This window comes from Balaenoptera borealis (genome assembly GCF_965194805.1).
Source record: "Balaenoptera borealis genome assembly, chromosome: 14".
NCBI classification, from domain to species: domain Eukaryota; kingdom Metazoa; phylum Chordata; class Mammalia; order Artiodactyla; family Balaenopteridae; genus Balaenoptera; species Balaenoptera borealis.
In genome coordinates this window covers 53260626-53278075 of record NC_138875.1, presented here as the reverse complement: position 1 = coordinate 53278075, position 17450 = coordinate 53260626, and the positions used below count along the sequence as shown (strand labels likewise).

Genomic DNA, 17450 nt, shown 5'->3' with positions numbered 1-17450 from the left:
GCACACAGGCTTAGTTGCTCCGCGGCATGTGGGATCTTCCTGGACCAGGGCTCGAACCCGTGTCCCCTGCATTGGCAGGCAGATTCCTAACCACCATGTCACCAGGGAAACCCTCCTCACTTATATTTATTTGGTAAATACCTAGTCCATAAGAGACTTGTGTGAAATTTAATTCACAGTTTGGTAGAAGAAAACAGAAGCTCCTTCTTCTCCAGTTGAAGGCAAAAGTGGGGCTGTCTACAATAACGCATTTTTATACAAAGCTTTGTGTTTTCTGTGTTACATCCAGAAGAGTCAGTGAATGACATTTGGCACACAGGGGAGACAAAGCAGGTTGATTCTGTTCAATAAAAATTTCTTGGATACCTGCTATAATGAGGAACTGGGGATAGATACTAAGATAAATAAGGCTCAATCCCTGACCTCTAATGTACTTGTAATCTTGCAGAGGAGATCAACCCAAAAGAAGATATTTTCAGTGTACTGCAATAAATACATAATATCCTAGGGGAGCACAGAGGAGGGGGGGTTAGCCCAGCATTTTAGGGAGTAATCGAGAACGAGTTCTTGGGGACTTCCCTGGTGGTCCAGTGGTTAAGATGCTGTGCTTCCAATGCAGGGGGCGTGGGTTCAAACCCTGGTCAGGGAATAGGGGAAAGGCATTTCAAATTCAGGGAAAAGCAGGAGCAAAGCTTGAAAGGAAAAGGAAAGGAAAGAAGCAGCATGACATGTGCAGGAACTTCCAGCAGTTTGGACTGGTTAGAAACATACAATGTAAAACTCAGGGAGTAGCAGGAGGTGAGCAAGAGGCAGAAAAGGGAAAGGTCATAGGAGGTCAGGATAAGAAGTATGGATTTCACTCTATAATTTATGGCACAGGGGAGTGACATGGTCTTATTTTAACTTAAGCTAGATCATTTTGGCAGCAAAAAGAAAGCTTTGGGAATACAAGTTGCAGGTCATTCAGTAGTCTGGGTGAGAAATGATGAGGTCCTTGACCAGGGTGAGAATAGGTTGGAGAGGAGGAGACAGATTGGAGAACTACTCAGGATGTAAAATGAGCAGACTCGACTGATTAATGGGAGCGTAAAGCAGAAGAAGAGGTCTCAGTTGACGTCCATCTTTCTGGGCTAATGGTTAGTACCGTTGCTTGAGATAGGGAATACAGCAAGGGGAGCAGGTTCCCCAGGAGGAGATTGTGAGTTCCGTTTTGGACATGATGAGTTTGAAATACCCATGAGGCATCCAAGTGGAGCTACTCAACTCCACATAATTTAATTTATCGTAGGGGGAAAGTAGGACTAATGGTATAAAGTTGAGCCACCAGCATATGGTTAAAATCACCACGTAAATAGTGTCAGCCAAGGAGAAATGTCGGGTAAGGCAAGCTATGAACTAAAGGCAGACCCGTAGAAAATTTCAGTGTTTAAGAAAAAAAAATGGTCCGAGAGGTAGAAGAAAAATAAAGAGAAAGAGAACCTATCATTCTTGGAAACTTTCCAATAGTTAGGTATCATAATTTATCCAGACCACTTTTGTTCTTACTCTGGTCCAACAATTCTTGCAGAATCTGCCTTCTGTTTAGATTACAGACTGGAACAAACTGAATCCAAGTTTTTACAGCATAGAAGAAAAATTAATGAAATTATGGATCTTGGCAGTAATCATCATGATTGCTAAAACCATCAGATGAGAGGCCGATGAACAACTTTGTAACTTGAAGATTAGGCTGACAACTCTTAAACCCACTGATGAATCTTAACATCACAAGAAAAGAGAAAACTGGTCATTATGTGCCTCTTAATGGAAGTATACAACAGGACTTATATGAGATACTCTTGCCAAAAAAAATCAAACTTGAATCTGAGCAAACATCTATATCTAATGATTAGTTTAGGAATTAGAGGAGACATCAAATGACACCATGGATATCCAATCAGCAAAATACAGGAAATGAGAAATTCTGCCAGGTTTTCAGCAAATTAATTGTTAGAAAGAAAAAGGAGAATTCTATAGATTAAAAGAGGTTTAAGGGACATAGCAACTAAATTCAGTGTATGGATATTTTTTGAACCCCAGTTTGAACAAGAAATGTAAAAAGCTGTTTCTGAGCTGATTGGGAGAAATTTGAATACTGATGGGATATTAAGAAATTATTGATCATTGTTAATTTTAAGTATAAAAAAGATCACGGTTATGTTTTTTAAGAGTCCTTTCCTTTTAGAAACACATACAAAAGTATTTATGGATGAAATGATATGACAAATGAGTTTGCTTCAAAATAATCCAGAGCCCATATGTGTGTATGTGGGTGGAAGGAAAAGATAGGGAGTATAAATAAAGCAGGATTGGCCACATGTTGATAAATGTTGAAGCTGGGTGATGGGTACATAGTTTATATACCCTTCTCTCTGCTTTTATATATGTTTGAAAATTTCCATGATAAAAGGTAAAAAACAAAAAAGTTTTCTCTTCTTTTCTACCCACCATCTCCAAAGACTTCACTGAAAATAATTCTAAAAGATCTCTTGGGGTCCTAGAAAATTATTTTGGGTGACATTTCATGTTAGTTAAAGTACTACTCTGATGGTTGTAGTTGGCTCTATACAACTGGGCTGTTCCGTCAGTGGGATTTCTTTGAATCCTATGTGAGGTTTGTCATATGGTTGCAGCATCACAGAAAGCAGTGTCCTGCCCAGACTCTGTTCTGAGTGGCTCCTCTTGTGTACCACAGATGCTGCTAATGGAAACAGTAGCCATGGAGGAAAGAGCAGTGCGTCTAGCTCCACTCCAGCCCGCCCAGGGAATTACTCTTTGTCACCAAGACCTAGCTTTGCCTCAGGAGACCAAGGTACAATACCCATCTTAGAGTTTTGAAATAACACTTAATTATGGAAGAAGTGCTCCAGAGAGTTTGAATGATGAATTATCTGGCAGCACACTCCCAGTTTTTCCTTAGCTTCTCGTACAATGTTTTGAAAATTTATGATTGGTATGAACAATTACGATTACATATATTGGTGATTCTACAAGGGTGGGCCTACCTAGGAAATAACATTGAAACAAATATATAAGAAGTGTCTTGAAAAGCCATGGGCTTTGATGACCAAAATACAGGGTTCAAAGTTCCTCTCTGTTGTGTGACTCTGGGTAAATGTGAGCCTTCCTTTCACCATCTACAAAATGGGTATAACAATGTAGTTGTCCTACAACTTCACAGGGTTGTTGATAGAATCAGATGAAATAATCTGGGTGAAACGGTACATTGTAAAACAGCCTGCAGCTGTTAGTGCTGTTAGTGTGTGACTTTTTCTAACTTTATCTTTACCTCTAGAAAAGTGACTTCGACTTTCTGAGTATAATCATAGTAAAGGTCCTATGTTACTTTGGCTTCTTTCCCTTCTTCCATTACTAAGGACAAGGCTCATCTTTCTTTTTGTATTCAGCTACCATGTTCATTTCTGGGCCACCAAAGAAACGACACCGAGGATGGTATCCTGGGTCACCTGTCCCCCAACCTGGTTTAGTTGTACCTATTCCTGCAGTTCGCCCTCTTTCAAGAACAGGTAAGATTTCAACAGAAGATGGGTTTTAAGTTTCCTTAAATTAACAAAGGTATCTCCCTCTCTCGTTCTTTCCATGAACCCTTGAAGATAAATTTCCTTAACTAACTATTGTGTCCAGTACTATAGCAACTAATATTTTGTCCCCATCACATCTGCCATCCCTATAAGCACATGTGCCATCACAAAAGATCTTGATTCACCATCTGTCTTTGTTTTACACTATAGTATCAATAAACCACTCTTTATGTAGGGCGTGATGCTACCAATCCACCATTATAGAGCATAAATGAACTTGCTTTGCCAATAGTGGTATTTGATGTATCCTCCTGTGATCTGGTTCCTTACGTGACCTATACTTATTATTTCTGAATTGGATGGTTCAGTCTGTGACTAGAATCCTGAAAAACCAACTGGTTCTCCTTTATAATATCCAAGCTGTGGCCATTTGGTGCTTACAATTAAATGTTCAAATGCTCATCTACCTTGCTGTATGAAACACAGACAAATGTAAATGTACCAATTCTAAGACATAGATGGGGTTCTTTAAAAATTTACATTTGTTTAAAAAATGATTCTAAAATCTACAGAGAAATGATAAATACAGAAAGAATTACGCCGGTACGTTACTGTGGTTGCCTCTAGGTAGCACTGGTTAATGATGAATTTATCCTTATTCTCACTTTTCTATACTTCTCACATTTTCTGTAATGAGTAGATATGCCTTGATAATCTAGGGTGGGGGGAGATAAAATACAAAACAGAATCCAAAATACTGTATGTGGAAAAACAGCTAGAAGGAAAAACTGCCAAAATGCTAAATAGTAGTTATCTCCAGACGATTTGATAATGGTTGATATTTTTGTTTGTTTTTCTCACTTCTTATTTTATACAATAAACACAAATTACTTTAATAAAAAAGCCATTAAACTTATAAAACTTGCATATTAAAAGTATTAACACTGTGTTGATTTCAACTATATTTCATTTATCCTTCCTATCTAATCCTTCTTGTCAAACAACTTTTTTTCCAGAGTCCCTTTTATCTGCCCCAGTTCCACAGACCCCATTAACTGGAATTTTACAACCTCGACCCATTCCTGCAGGGGAAACTGTAATTGTTCCTGAAAATCTGCTGAGTAACTCAGGAGTTAGACCAGTAATCCTGATAGGTAAGGAAAGGAATTCCAAGTTGCCTGTGTCTGCTGGAATCTAGGAACACTTCTCCATTTCACTGCGTGTCTATTCATGTGTTCATGAAGGTATTCATTGATCCATCTATTAATTCTTTAAGCATTTATTGGTTAGCTCCTTCATGATATCCTAAACATGGGACTAGAAGTTGGGAATAAGGCAAAGTCTTTTGGCCCACAAGGAGCACTGTTTAGTGGGGCAGTCTAGAGGTTCACAGTCAAGCTCTCCATCATCTCAGAGGTGATGTTTCAGCTGGGGAACTGAGGCGGGGATGAGAGCAGACAAGGTTGGGGAGGGCTCATTTCAGTCAAAGGGAGCCAAACCGCAGAGAAAAGGAACAAGCTGAGCCAGCGAAGAGGCCCCACTTGGGAGAACCAAGAGGCCCCAGAGCTGCAGATCTAAACCGTGGGGTAGCATTTAGGAGTGAGAGCCTTTCCAAGCTCTCTATAAGTGGAGGTGTAGAAATGTAGGGGTCCCTAGATTCCATGACTAATTTAGTGCCTTTCATACCCACACCAAGAGTGCACTTGTCAGGGGGCTAGCCTAGGCCAGAAGAAGAAGACTGCCGGCTTTACCTTCGGGACTAAACAGATAGGGTGTTTAAGCCCACTAGATCTTTATGGTATGTCTATGTGAGGTGTTATCTGTTTCTTGCAGTTGGCTTGAGCCAGACATGGATGGTTTCGCTTTGAGCCCTGTTCTTTATCAGGCTGCCCTATCCACTGCTCCTGGACCTATAGGCACTAGGGGGAATCCCAGTTGTTTAAATTCCATATAGTCAGGAAGTTCTTACTGAACATTTGAATTGCATGCACAGTGCAACGAAGCCTTGGAAAGATACATAAAACATGAGGACCCTCTGGAGTCTGCCTTTTAGAAAGACTCACAGAGGGACTGTTCTCTTCACCATACCACCAATACAGGGTGTATTTTCAACACATTTGTGTCCTATCTACTTCTAAGATGATTTAAGGCTGTTTACTGACAATTAGGAAGAGAACACAACAGAAATGGCTAAGAGAGCAAAAAGAGTAAGAACCTCCAAGTCCCTGCAGCTGGAAGAATATTGCTGTTGATCAATGAATTTAGCTTAAATTTTTTAAAAGAAAACCTCAAGAAGTGACACATGTTATTGTAGCTTGTCTGTTTGTTTGTTTTCTGACTTCTTTTCTGAAAAGAAACTTGATCAGGAATTTTATCTGAAAACATTTTATTCTTGCAGTTTTACAAAGGGTACAGAGATGTTTCTGCAAACTCTCATCAGTCCTGTATGGCAGAGATATAATATTAACATGTCTCTTATATAATATAGTTTGAGTATTAATATAATTTGAGTATTTTGCTTCCTGTTCTTCTAATTTAATGAAAGGGTAGAATTTAGAATTTAGAGCATTCGCATGAATTCCCTGGGATTGATATATTTGAGTGATTTGTTTGGTAGCCATCTCAGAGGGCAGGGAACTTCGTTAAGCATCGTTGATCCTAGTTGAGCAAATATACCTGGTTGGACCTCAAAAAGAAATGTTGAACTTTACTGACCTGCTTCTATTGGGGGCAGGCTATGGCACTTTACCCTATTTCTATGGAAATGTTGGTGACATTGTTGTGAGTCCTCTGCTGGTGAATTGCTACAAGATTCCACAGTTGGAAAACAAAGATTTGGAACAGTTAGGTTTGACTGGCAGCCAACTCCTGAGCGTGGAAAACATGATTCTTCTGACAATACAGTATCTCGTGCGGCTGGGTAAGCTATTTTCAATAATCATTTGATGGTGACGATTTTTATTCTTTTTTGGAGCATACTTTTTTCCTTTCTTACCCACTTTCTCACATTTATCCACCTCTTACTTTCCCCTCTTTCACGTCTAACATTCTTTTTCTTCAACCCCATTCTCTATGGCTTTTCCCTTTCCTCTCCTCCATTTCTTTCCTACTCCTTTCCTTCTCTTTCCTACTTCTTTTTCTCCCCCCTATTTCTCTCAGATCGAGCCTCCCTTGCTCCTGGCTTTGCTTCTTTGGGTCCTAGAAGAGATAAATTGCTCCACCTGGTGTCCAGTGCCATAATGGTCCTAAAGTCTCCAAAGTAGTTGATGTAGGCAGACTGTCCAAGGGCTGTGCCATGGGTACCTCCCTTGTGAGTCAGGCCAAGTCACCTTTCTGAAAGTGCAGCTACCATCTGGAATGCAAATGTAGCCATTGTGTTAGACAATTATTTTCCAATTTTCCACTTAGCCTTTTTATCTTGTTTATCCACTGCCCCTACACCCATTTTTTTCTTCTCCAGCTCCATCCCTTTGATGTAGTCCAAACTGCTTCCTTTCATTGAGGTAGTAACTTGGACCTCCCTGGAAGGTTTTCTGGGCTTTAGGGTAAGGGGATACCTAGGTCATGAACCCTTCACTTCCTCTATTTGATATCTCCTTCTGAGCCCCACAGTGGGTGTATGCAGGTGCCCTGACAGTACTTTAGTGGCTCCACAGCATTTACATTGCAATGTCCTTTATTTTGCAAACTGCAGTAGGCCATCTAATATGCAGCCTAATTATATACCTACTCCAGGACTTAAAACCACTGATTTACTTAGGAAAATGTTCAAGATGTAAAATTACACATTAAAAATTTTATCTGCACTCTTGTGAATTTTTTGTAATGTTTTAAAATACTTTGGTGTTAAATAATAAAAAACATGGGCCAAACAATGTTAAACACACACACACACACACACACACACACACACAAGTTTCAGCTTCAGTCTTTGGAGATCAGCTAGCAATCATGGCTGCAACTCTTAGTACCCTGAGAGCCCAAAGGCCTGCTTTGACATGGAATCTACTTTGAAATGGGATCTGCTCTGACATGGGCTTTTGAAACTTGCAAGGCTTCAGGTATCTCATGAGCCACTTTCATGATAAATCTAGGACTTGCTAATTATTTTTATTAGTAGGTCGTAAAATTATAAAAATCACCCGGGTCTGACATTTGATGTCATAATTTTAATTGATACATACTGACTTTCAACCATGTTCCAAGATGAAAAACTAGCTTCTAGATGTATCCAGAATCAGTTATACAAGGCCACATAAAGTAATGCTATTTTAGTTAACCAAACCTATCAGTATAGCATTTTTTAAAATCTCAATAACAATTTAAATAGTCAAAGTCCAAGTTAATTAAAGAAACTAAATGGTCAAAACAAAACCTCTTTCCTTAAATTAGTAAAAGCTCTTTTCTTAAAAAATAGAACAATCTCCATTCAATTAGACAAAACTCTTCTCTGCCCTGCAGGATCAGTTCTCTCCAGAGTTTTACTTGCAACCAATTAATTATGTTTCTCAATGTCCAACATAAATAGATATTTCTTTTTCTTAATCTAAATTTTGTACATTGAGACATCTCTTTAACTCTTCTGGAGTCCTTAATTTTTTTTTTTTTTTTTTTTTTGCCTTCAGAAGTTTTGAAGAAGGCAGCAAGAAAATTTTCACATATGCTAAAGATTATAAATTGACATTTGAAAAAATAAATCCAAACTTCTAAAAGGACAGGTGTAATACTTGGATGGCTCAGTTATCTGAAGGTAACAGAGAAGAAGAAAAGCAAGATTTTTCAGAAAGAACAGACCTTTCCACTACAATCACTTTAAAAAAAATGTCTCTGTTATTTCACAATCTGAAAATCTTTTGAAGTAGATAATGAAATCAGCAAATCCAGAGATTCTTGGAGGACTCTGAGTCTGTTGGAAACTTGTCTTTTCCTATTATGGTGACTCTATCTGAAAAGCCTTCGGACCTGATGCCTGGGCTATGCTGAGTTACTGGAGATAAGCATTTGAAGAAAAAAAAATTACTATATATTATCAAGCTTGTGAAAAGTGGAGAAAAGGCTCCTGCAATTTAGCTCTAAAGGCTAAGGATGCAGAAATGATGGGAGGTGATTGGAAGCAGGGCAATTTACTCTAAAAAGTTTCTTACCTCATTTAAACTTTGATACATTTTCCTCCATTTCTCAATTCCTAACAGTAATTCAGTCAAAACTCTGTAAAAGTGAGTTTTAAGGCAACCGAGAACGCTATGAACATGTTTGATATTTTATTTTCCCAGAATGCCTTTGTATTTGGAATTAATTATGCTGCGTAACAGAAAATGTTACTCCATGGTGGTTTGGAGGGAGCCTTATGGACATGCCTGTTAACCAGCCTCCTCAGATTGTCTATGAGAGGCAGGAGGGAACTGGAGAAGTCACAGCCACATGCTTTTGAGCTGTCATTTGTTCTGATGGAAGAAAGCTTTAAGTACATGACCATCTTCCCCTCTTCTCAATGCAGTCAGTACAGATCTTGCGCTTTGAGCTCACTACTAAGTGTGTACTCAGTGGCCACGAACCATGGTGCTAATTTGATAAGTTAAATGAAGATCAGAAGCTTTGGTGGCTCCCAGGTGATAATAAGGCATCCACTAGTAAGGGATTGGGGAAGGTACGAAAACATAAACACAATGTAAGCATTGCCATTTTCTTGCCCTCTTTCCATGTATAGTAGAGAGAAATCTGTGAGGACTTCACTCTCCTGCTTCCTTCTGGTTCCAACCAATCATGGAAAAAACTGTTTTTTTCCAATTAAAATTGTTTATTTTTAAAATAGATGATATTTTATTTAATTTTCCTTATCCTATCCATTACTAAACTTGCATTTTTTTTTACTTTCCCTGAGAAGATGGGCAGGGTCCAGGGAGGCCACTTAAACCCCTGTTAGAGGAAGGAAAGGTTTCTGACTCACTCAGGTGCCTCGTTCCCATACAGAAGTCCAGTCCCTCATCCCTGTATTCTTTGCAAGGGGATTTTGGCTTTGGATTCTGAAGCTATTGCTTGATCTCAGATCACAGACACTGAGGGGGTCTATATCTGTTTCAGGAGGCTGAGTTTCAAATCTCAGGTCCGCACAGCAAAAGAAAGGACTTTGAGTAGCAGGAGTGAACATAGTCTTGCCGGTTTCAATTTAAACTAAGTGTAGGAATTCATTTGTGTCACTTGGATGCCAGACATTGACTTGCTTATTTTGTCTTAAAGACTGGTTGAAGGACTTCCCTGGCGGCCCAGTGAGTAAGACTCTGCACCTCCAATGCAGGGGGCGTGGATTCGATCCCTGGTAGGGAAGCTAAGATCCCACAAGCTGCGTGGCTCAGCCAAAAATAAAAAAAATAAAATAAAAAAAAAAAAAGACTGGTTGAGTTTCTAAAAAGAAACAAAATCCCCCTAATTCCAGGGACCACAGATCACCCATGTAAGCTTAGCCATAACCTCGGCCAGGGAGGGCCACATGCCATTCTTAACCCAGAACCCTGGGGAATAACTAGGTGATGAGAGCATTCTCTATCTGGGGAAAGCGTGGAACTGCCTAAATATAAATTGGGAGTGAAAAATAATTAAACTTAGTTTTCCTCGTGGACAGTATTCTCAAAATCAGGTATAGAGGCAATATATTAAAATGTTTTTCTAAGGTACCTATGAATAAAATGAGAAATGAGTGAAGCCTGAAGCTGATTGTATACCAGTAGGTTAGCTTCTTGCTTCATTAGTCGTTAACTATTTCTGTAACACCAAGTTTAATATGTCAACAAAAATACCACCTTCAGTGACCATCTCCCAAGGCATACAATGGAATTGATACTGTCTTTGAGCACATCTTCTTTTAAAGATATCAAGAATAGAAGTCTGCATTTTAAAAAAATGTGTATCAAGGCAAACAGAAAAGAGAGAAGGTAATTTACCAATGGAAAATGGTTAGTAGAGGCAGTATACTTGAGGCCACTACAGGAAAAAGGGCTTATTTGCCAGCTGGAATAGACTGCACACTGATGTGTGTGTGTGTGTGTGTGTGTGTGTGTGTGTGTGTGTGTCTCTTTTCTAGCTGTGATTTAAAAAAATAAAAAAATTCTAGCTGTAATTCTCTTCAATTTAGGTCCTGATCAGATACCTCTCAGGGAAGAATTTGAGCAAATTATGCTGAAAGCTATGCAGGAATTTACTCTGAGAGAGAGATCCCTGCAGATGGGTGGTCAGTGCACGCCTGTGTCACCAGGACAACTCCCCTGGCTGGCTAGATTAATTGCCAGCGTATCTCAAGACTTGGTTCATGTGATTGTGACCCAGAACTCCTTGGCAGAGGGCATTTCAGAGACATTGAGGACTCTCAGTGAAATGAGACACTATCAAAAACTACCAGATTATGTTGTGACAATTTGTGCATCGAAAATCAGAGGAAATGAGTTTTGTGTGGTAGTATTAGGTGAGTAATTTTTTCAATCCATTCATTCAATCATCTGTCCATTTGAATAATACTAATGGGGTGTTTCAGGCATCCATGTAATTAATCTCTGGTCAAGGGCTCCAACTTGGGTTCTTGCTCCTAATTTTAACTTTTCCTTTGCTCCTCAGATCAGATTTTTGTAGCCCTTAGTTTGGCTGGTGTCCCTGTCAGCTGGTGTGGGAGCATTATTTCAAAGCACACCCTAGTAACAGATACCCTTGCCTCATGTAACTTCTGTCCTTAAGATGTTTTGGAAATGTTACCACTCTAGCATGTGATAAAGCCATTGCCACAGGTGGTTTAAGCCAGTTAATCATATTTGCCAGGAACTTAGCTCATATATTCACCTCTTCACTAAGAGGATATTTAATGTTATAACATTGACCCTAAAGAAAATGTTCAGAAAGTTGGTATGTTACAAAATGGATTTTTGTTTCTGGTGCTGATTTTCTATCAGGCACCGTCCTGAGTTGCCATTTGGACCAAATTGTGCTTTTCTCCTCTCAGTGAATGGCTCTCACCTCTTCCTAGCAAAGGGGACAAACCCTCTTGCTTTGACCAAACCCACCTGCCCATCTCTCTGTGATACATATTTCTTTCAAAAAGCTTCATCAGAAAGTGTAACACATTCATTTTCTAATTTTCATTTGTAAAAAAACAACATAAGTTTATATTTTTAAGACTGATATTCATAATAGCCATGCAGACACAATTTTTTAAAGGTTTTCCACATTCCTCCTGAGCCTTTTAAATAGATACATGGTATGTTCTCACCATTACAAACATAAGGTATGTTATTTTTTTCCCTTGATCACCTAACTTTGTATTATAAACTTTTCAAATGAAATTTTGAAACTGTCATTTCAAATGCTGTGTAATTGCCCATCTTTTGATGTGCCATACTTTTCTTAGCCAAGTCCCTATAGCTACCTACATACTTTAGTTGTGTTTCCAGTTCTTGCTGTTCTAAGTCACTTCCCGGTGAACATTGGTTCACTGGCATGTTGTCTCCCCCTCTGTTCTGCAGGTCAGCATCAGTCCAGAGCTCTGGCAGAGAGCATGCTCACCACAAGTGAGTTTTTGAAAGAAATTAGTTATGAGCTCATCACAGGAAAGGTCAGTTTCCTGGCATCGCATTTCAAAACCACATCATTAGGTGAGTGGCAGTCAGATTCAGCAACACTGCTGGCCCATGGCTGCGTGATTTTCTGAATTGAAATCTTAGTGTGAGCTGAGTGTGGAGCTTAAGCTTGCCCGCTGATCTTCCCTCATTTGGAATGGTTTCTCCTAAGCATTTTGTTACTGACACAGCAAAGGGGTCCAGGCACAAGGATGTGAGGCCTCAGCTCAGCCACTGCTTTGTTGTGTGACCTTGGGCAATGCTCTGCCTCCCCAGATCTCAGTTTTCTAATATGTCAAATGGAGATATAATGACCCCGTCCTGCCTGCTCTGAGTATTATAGGGGTTGAGAGAGATTTAGTATGTGAGAGCATGGAACCTGTAAGCACGATACAAACGAGGGTAGCTCTGGCTACCTAGATCCTGCTACAGGGGTGGCTGAGTGTAAATTCCTACGTGAAAAGTGGGATGACCAACAGATCTTGACGGGAGCCCAGCGTAACTGCCCAACTTGGAGACTGATACAAACATGTCATGCCTTGTGACTTTCTTATCTCCACTTTATTTTGTAATAGGTGATGACCTAGACAAGCTGCTAGAAAAAATGCAACAGAGAAGAGGAGATAGTGTGGTGACCCCTTTCAATGGAGACCTTAATGAATGTGTGTCACCTCAGGAGGCTGCTGCTATGATCCCCACGCAGAACCTGGGTAATGTCACCTCAGGCCAAAAGGAGGAAACTAGTCCTCAGGACAGACATAGAAGCTAAGTCGTTCTGAGGGTTTTGAGGTCTTGTCTTCAAGTCACAGACTATGACAGGCCTTTCCTCATTATCTACATGATAAATCTGGCTCAAGTTAAAAATGCCTTAACCTGTGGCCTGGGCCCAATGCCTTTGTTCTTAGTAAATGTCTCCTAGAATTAAAATCAAAGCCAAAGACTTTATTTTAAGCAGTGCCTCTCTCTCTGTTTTTGTTTTTTTTGGGGGAGCGGGGGTCCTTGGTGTACTTTCCTTAACTCCACCAGCTGTGCCCACCACTGTGGGTGCTCATGTAGGGCTTCAAAGAACTACTTCAAAGAATCTAGACTACAGTCTGTGCAGGGCTCCTGGCTGTCTGCTCCCTGCATCTACTCTCCAGTGTGTAAAACACACATAATCTCAGGGTTAGCGAGGTCTTCCTGGCAGCTGGAGCAGAAACACTGACGTATCATCTGACCTACAATGAGCTTGCAGAATGCCAAGGGGGACGGTGGGACCAGGGGTGAGGAGTTCAATCGCTAGATTGGATTCCTTTAGGTTCAAATCCTTCCCCAGTTCCCTGTTTGATGGGGACAATATAAGAAAGGACAGAACAGAGAACGGGAGAAGGATGGATACGAAGCAGGTCCATACAAGTGGATGCTGACGGCCTTTTGGCTTCCACTTGATGGGAATGCATCCTTTATGCATTAGGACGACCTCAGCAGGAAAAGTAGCATGGCTTGCCATCAGCTGAGGCGTAAAAATGAATTCAAAGGCAAAAGTTTTTGACTTCTGGACATTGCATGACAATAAAGTGATCATCCAGATGATCTAAAATGTGTTATGTGAACAAAGTTAAAATTTTGAAATTCTCAGATGCCCACATTCATATCCTTGATTCCCTGTTTAAGAAACATTGCTCGGGAATTCCCTGGTACCCTGGGTTCAATCCCTGGTCAGGGAATTAAGATCCCGCAAGCTATGTGGCCAAAAAAAAAAAAAAAAGCTTAAAATAATAATAAATAAGAGATCTTGGTGGTTAGAAAAAAAAAAGAAAAAGAAAAGAAACATTGCTTAAAGATATTTTTAGGTTTCCAACTTCAAAATTTGTTAAGTTCAATTCTACAAAGTTATGCCATTCCCTGTGTTAGTTCCCATTCATCTAACCCACAAAATGAAAGAAACAACAGCCTAACTATCCAAAGACAGATTTTTATTTTGATTGGTAATCTTTGTGGGTCAAAAACTATTTGGGCTATTATTAAAAGTTGCAGTTTGGGGCTTTTCTAGTAGGTTCTCTCAGCCAGTAGGGAGACCCAACCTGTATAAATCTCCACTCACTGTCAGGTTTCCATGGTGGCTGGGGTCCCATGACTACCGTCTTTGCCTGGGAAGTATTGCAGCTTATTTTAGAAAACATTCATTAGCACAGGTTAATTGGGCCCTTGTGTGTTCCAGTCAGACTTCCACATGTGTTCCTGATAAAAAGCAGCCCTTTCAAGAAGCATTAAATGTTTCTGCTCAGGTGTTTAGCTGACTAAGCCTGTCTCTCATTATGTGTGTGTGTGCATGCACGCATGTGTAAGAGAGATTGATCGCTTGACTATAACTTGTAATAAAAAGCTACTGGCTTGTTTAGAGTATCTGGGCAATGTTTTTCTAATACGTCACCTATTGAGCAGCCAGCTGGCCATGTCATGGGTCAGGTCTCTTCAGATAGTACAGGCATCAGCATGGGAGTTGACCACAGTCACCCAGACCTGCTAGGTCACAAGCACTGGCAAAGTGGAGTCAAGTGGGAAGAAAGGTGAAGTTAGTGTCATGGGGAGGAGAATTTCAAGCCATGTTACAACTGACTTGCTGGAGAGGAAATGTTTACTGCAGTGCCATCCAGAAAAGCTCAGAGGAACTCAGCATGATTATGGTTATGGCATTAGCTCTGAACTGGGTCTGGGCTCAGGCACCTGACCTGTGCTGATAGTCCTAAAGAAACCAGTAAACTCTTCCCCTTTCCAGAGATGAGTCCTGGCTCTTGCTGCAAGAGTGCGGTCTGTCCCCCCATTTCTGGGCAGGGGAGGGGTGCTGAGTTCATGCCTTGTGAGACAATTGATATTAAAATAATACATTTGTAAAACTACTACATTCACTCTTGAGCACATCCTTTCAGCCAAGTTGTCAGGGAAAAGTGGGCAAATCTATTAAAAGTCAATAGAGTGAGGATAGAAAGTGAGGATTCTTGGTGATAGAGCATCACTCTACCCTATGTGTATTATTCGTCCCTATATGGATTCATAGAGGCCATCACAGAAGTGAATTAATCTTGTTCTTATGACTTTTTTAAATTTTAGATTTAGATAATGAACCCTTCCAGATTTATCAACCGCAGCTTACAGTTGCCAGAAAACTGTTGTCCCAGGTGTGTGCTATAGCAGACAGCGGCAGCCAGAGCCTGGACCTCGGCCACTTCAGCAAAGTGGACTTCATCATCATTGTCCCGAGATCCGAGGTTCTGGTCCAGCAAACTCTTCAACGGATTCGACAATCAGGTAAGATGGAACTTTCAAAGAGGGCCCTACCTAGATCCAGCCTTAGATTCCCTCTGCCTCTTTCTTTGGCTTAATCCAAACATTTTTAGGGCACTTCCATCCTTTTTTTCAGTAATAAATATCACAGGAGTACTTTAAATATTACTTCAAATTTATCTGTGAGTATTTCCTCAAAGTACTCTGACCTTTTCCCTCCTAGGTCAAGGGTAAATTGCTGTGCATGTTTGCCTGATTCTATTAAGTCTGTGATGTCATCAGTGGATTAGAAACTGGCCACTCATTCATGAAGGGAAATTTCCTCAAGACAAAGATAGCCCTGCCTGGGATGACGGGGTCTGTGCCACCTGAAGTCCTTCTGTGGCTCAGTGAGTCATTCTCATAGGAGGATACTTAAACCTTTTGCACACTGCCAGCAGATTTTCAGCCTAGAAACCAGAACCCCATCCCCTGTGTCAGCAATGAGAAACCTCATTAAAAAAAATTCAAAGTTAGAATTTCTCCTAATGACCTTAAGAGAATAAGTAGAGAGGAAAACAATTTTTTTCCAGAAAATGTGAAAAGGTAGGGAGCAAATATTTTAGAAGTCTGTGGTAAATAACATCCCTCTCAAACATAAAAGTTGCTTAGAATTACAAGAAGCAATAAGGAATTTAGAAAATTGAGACTGCTGAAAATGCCTGCCTTTGTAAACTAGGTTTGAAAAAGAAATTATAAATGTGAAGTTGCTTCTGAGTACCTTAGCTGGGGGAAAACACACATACACACACACACACACACACACACACACACACACACACACACACACACAGATTTTAACTGGAGGATAAATCTTTTTGCCACAGTAAAAAAATTTATTTTCAATATATTTGAAAACAGGAAGCAGAAAACTTCAGAAGAGCTTAAAATACAGTTTATATGTTCCACACCTGTCATTCAGTGCTCCTTAAACTTTAGCGTGCATGCAGATCACTGGGAATCTTGTTAAAATGCAGATTCCCCTTCAGTAGGTCTGGGTGGGCTCCAGATTCTGCATTTCCAACAAGCTCCCAGGGGCTACCTGGGCGGCTGGTCAGAGGACCACTCTTTGATTAGCACAGCTCTACAAAAAATCTTTCGTTCTAAGTTTCATGGGCCAGATGAGCTGACTAACAAAAGGCTTTTCCCTCTTTAACATCTCTTAGTGGCTGTGACTGAGACATGTAAAGTCTTCCCATGCCTTGTCGAGACCCAAGCTCCTGGTTAACAGTGCAACCTTCGTTTTAGCCTCTAAAATTTTGAATGACAAGTTACAAAATGGCCTGTTAGAAATATTGACTTATAGGTGAATTAGCCAGAGACGGTCAAATGCCTTCTCTCACAGCTCTCCCAGAAACCGGAGTGAGTTCTAGACATCCTCAGCTACTGGCCATTCGTCATTTTCTTTCCGCCTCCCTCCATTGAGGGAAATGGAGGGGCTTTCGTCACACCAGGCATTAACCAGATTTTTGCTACTTCTTGTGGATTTTCCACTTCATTACTAAGGAGGGAGCACCTTCTCTTGTAGGTTTTTTACTTGTACCAAAGGGCATTTATGGCCTTCCTGAGTTTGTGATCTGATATCCCAGTCATACTCCAGCCAAGTCATCTTAGCACCTGTTTCAAGGGGTGAAATCATCCATGGGCAAGTGGTTATTCTCTCCCCAGAGCCTTTTCCTCAGATAACCTCTTGATGACCTGTATTTTCAACTTTCTTAGTCAATGCAAGGCCCTAAATAAAACCCTGCATTTTGGACAGATAGAGAAACTCTATTGGTCCTTCCTTTTCCCTTCTCAACGCCCTCAGATTTTTCCAAAGTGAGTATTTTGAGATCATCATTCCTCAGAAAGGACTGGTATTTGACTAGTTACATAAGCTTAGAATCCAAGAAAATCAGTGTTACAGAGAGATTCAGAAAATCAAGGCAAAGCATATTTTTAAAATTATTCACATCTGGCCTTGGCATAC

The 17450-nt window shown here is 40.3% G+C and overlaps 2 protein-coding genes across 22 annotated transcripts in view; one reads left to right on the top strand and one right to left on the bottom strand.

Moving 5' to 3' along the window:
- Positions 1-17450, top strand: part of GREB1L (GREB1 like retinoic acid receptor coactivator) — a 267107-nt gene that overhangs the window by 191744 nt on the left and 57913 nt on the right. For 18 of the 19 annotated variants that reach the window (XR_014233993.1, XR_014233994.1, XM_082353478.1 and 15 more), the window contains 8 exons: positions 2735-2851; positions 3447-3566; positions 4598-4735; positions 6316-6501; positions 10711-11037; positions 12086-12214; positions 12754-12888; positions 15269-15466. Coding sequence is in view for 17 of the 19 variants with exons in the window: in XM_082353478.1 (XP_082209604.1) it covers positions 2735-2851; positions 3447-3566; positions 4598-4735; positions 6316-6501; positions 10711-11037; positions 12086-12214; positions 12754-12888; positions 15269-15466 (1350 nt within the window). In the remaining 2 variants the exon portion in view is untranslated. The remainder of the gene's footprint in view (positions 1-2734; positions 2852-3446; positions 3567-4597; positions 4736-6315; positions 6502-10710; positions 11038-12085; positions 12215-12753; positions 12889-15268; positions 15467-17450) is intronic. The other variant, XM_082353469.1, reaches the window with a different exon arrangement.
- Positions 1-17450, bottom strand: part of LOC309610571 (uncharacterized protein) — a 138307-nt gene that overhangs the window by 117680 nt on the left and 3177 nt on the right. The gene's annotated exons all lie outside the window — the stretch shown is intronic.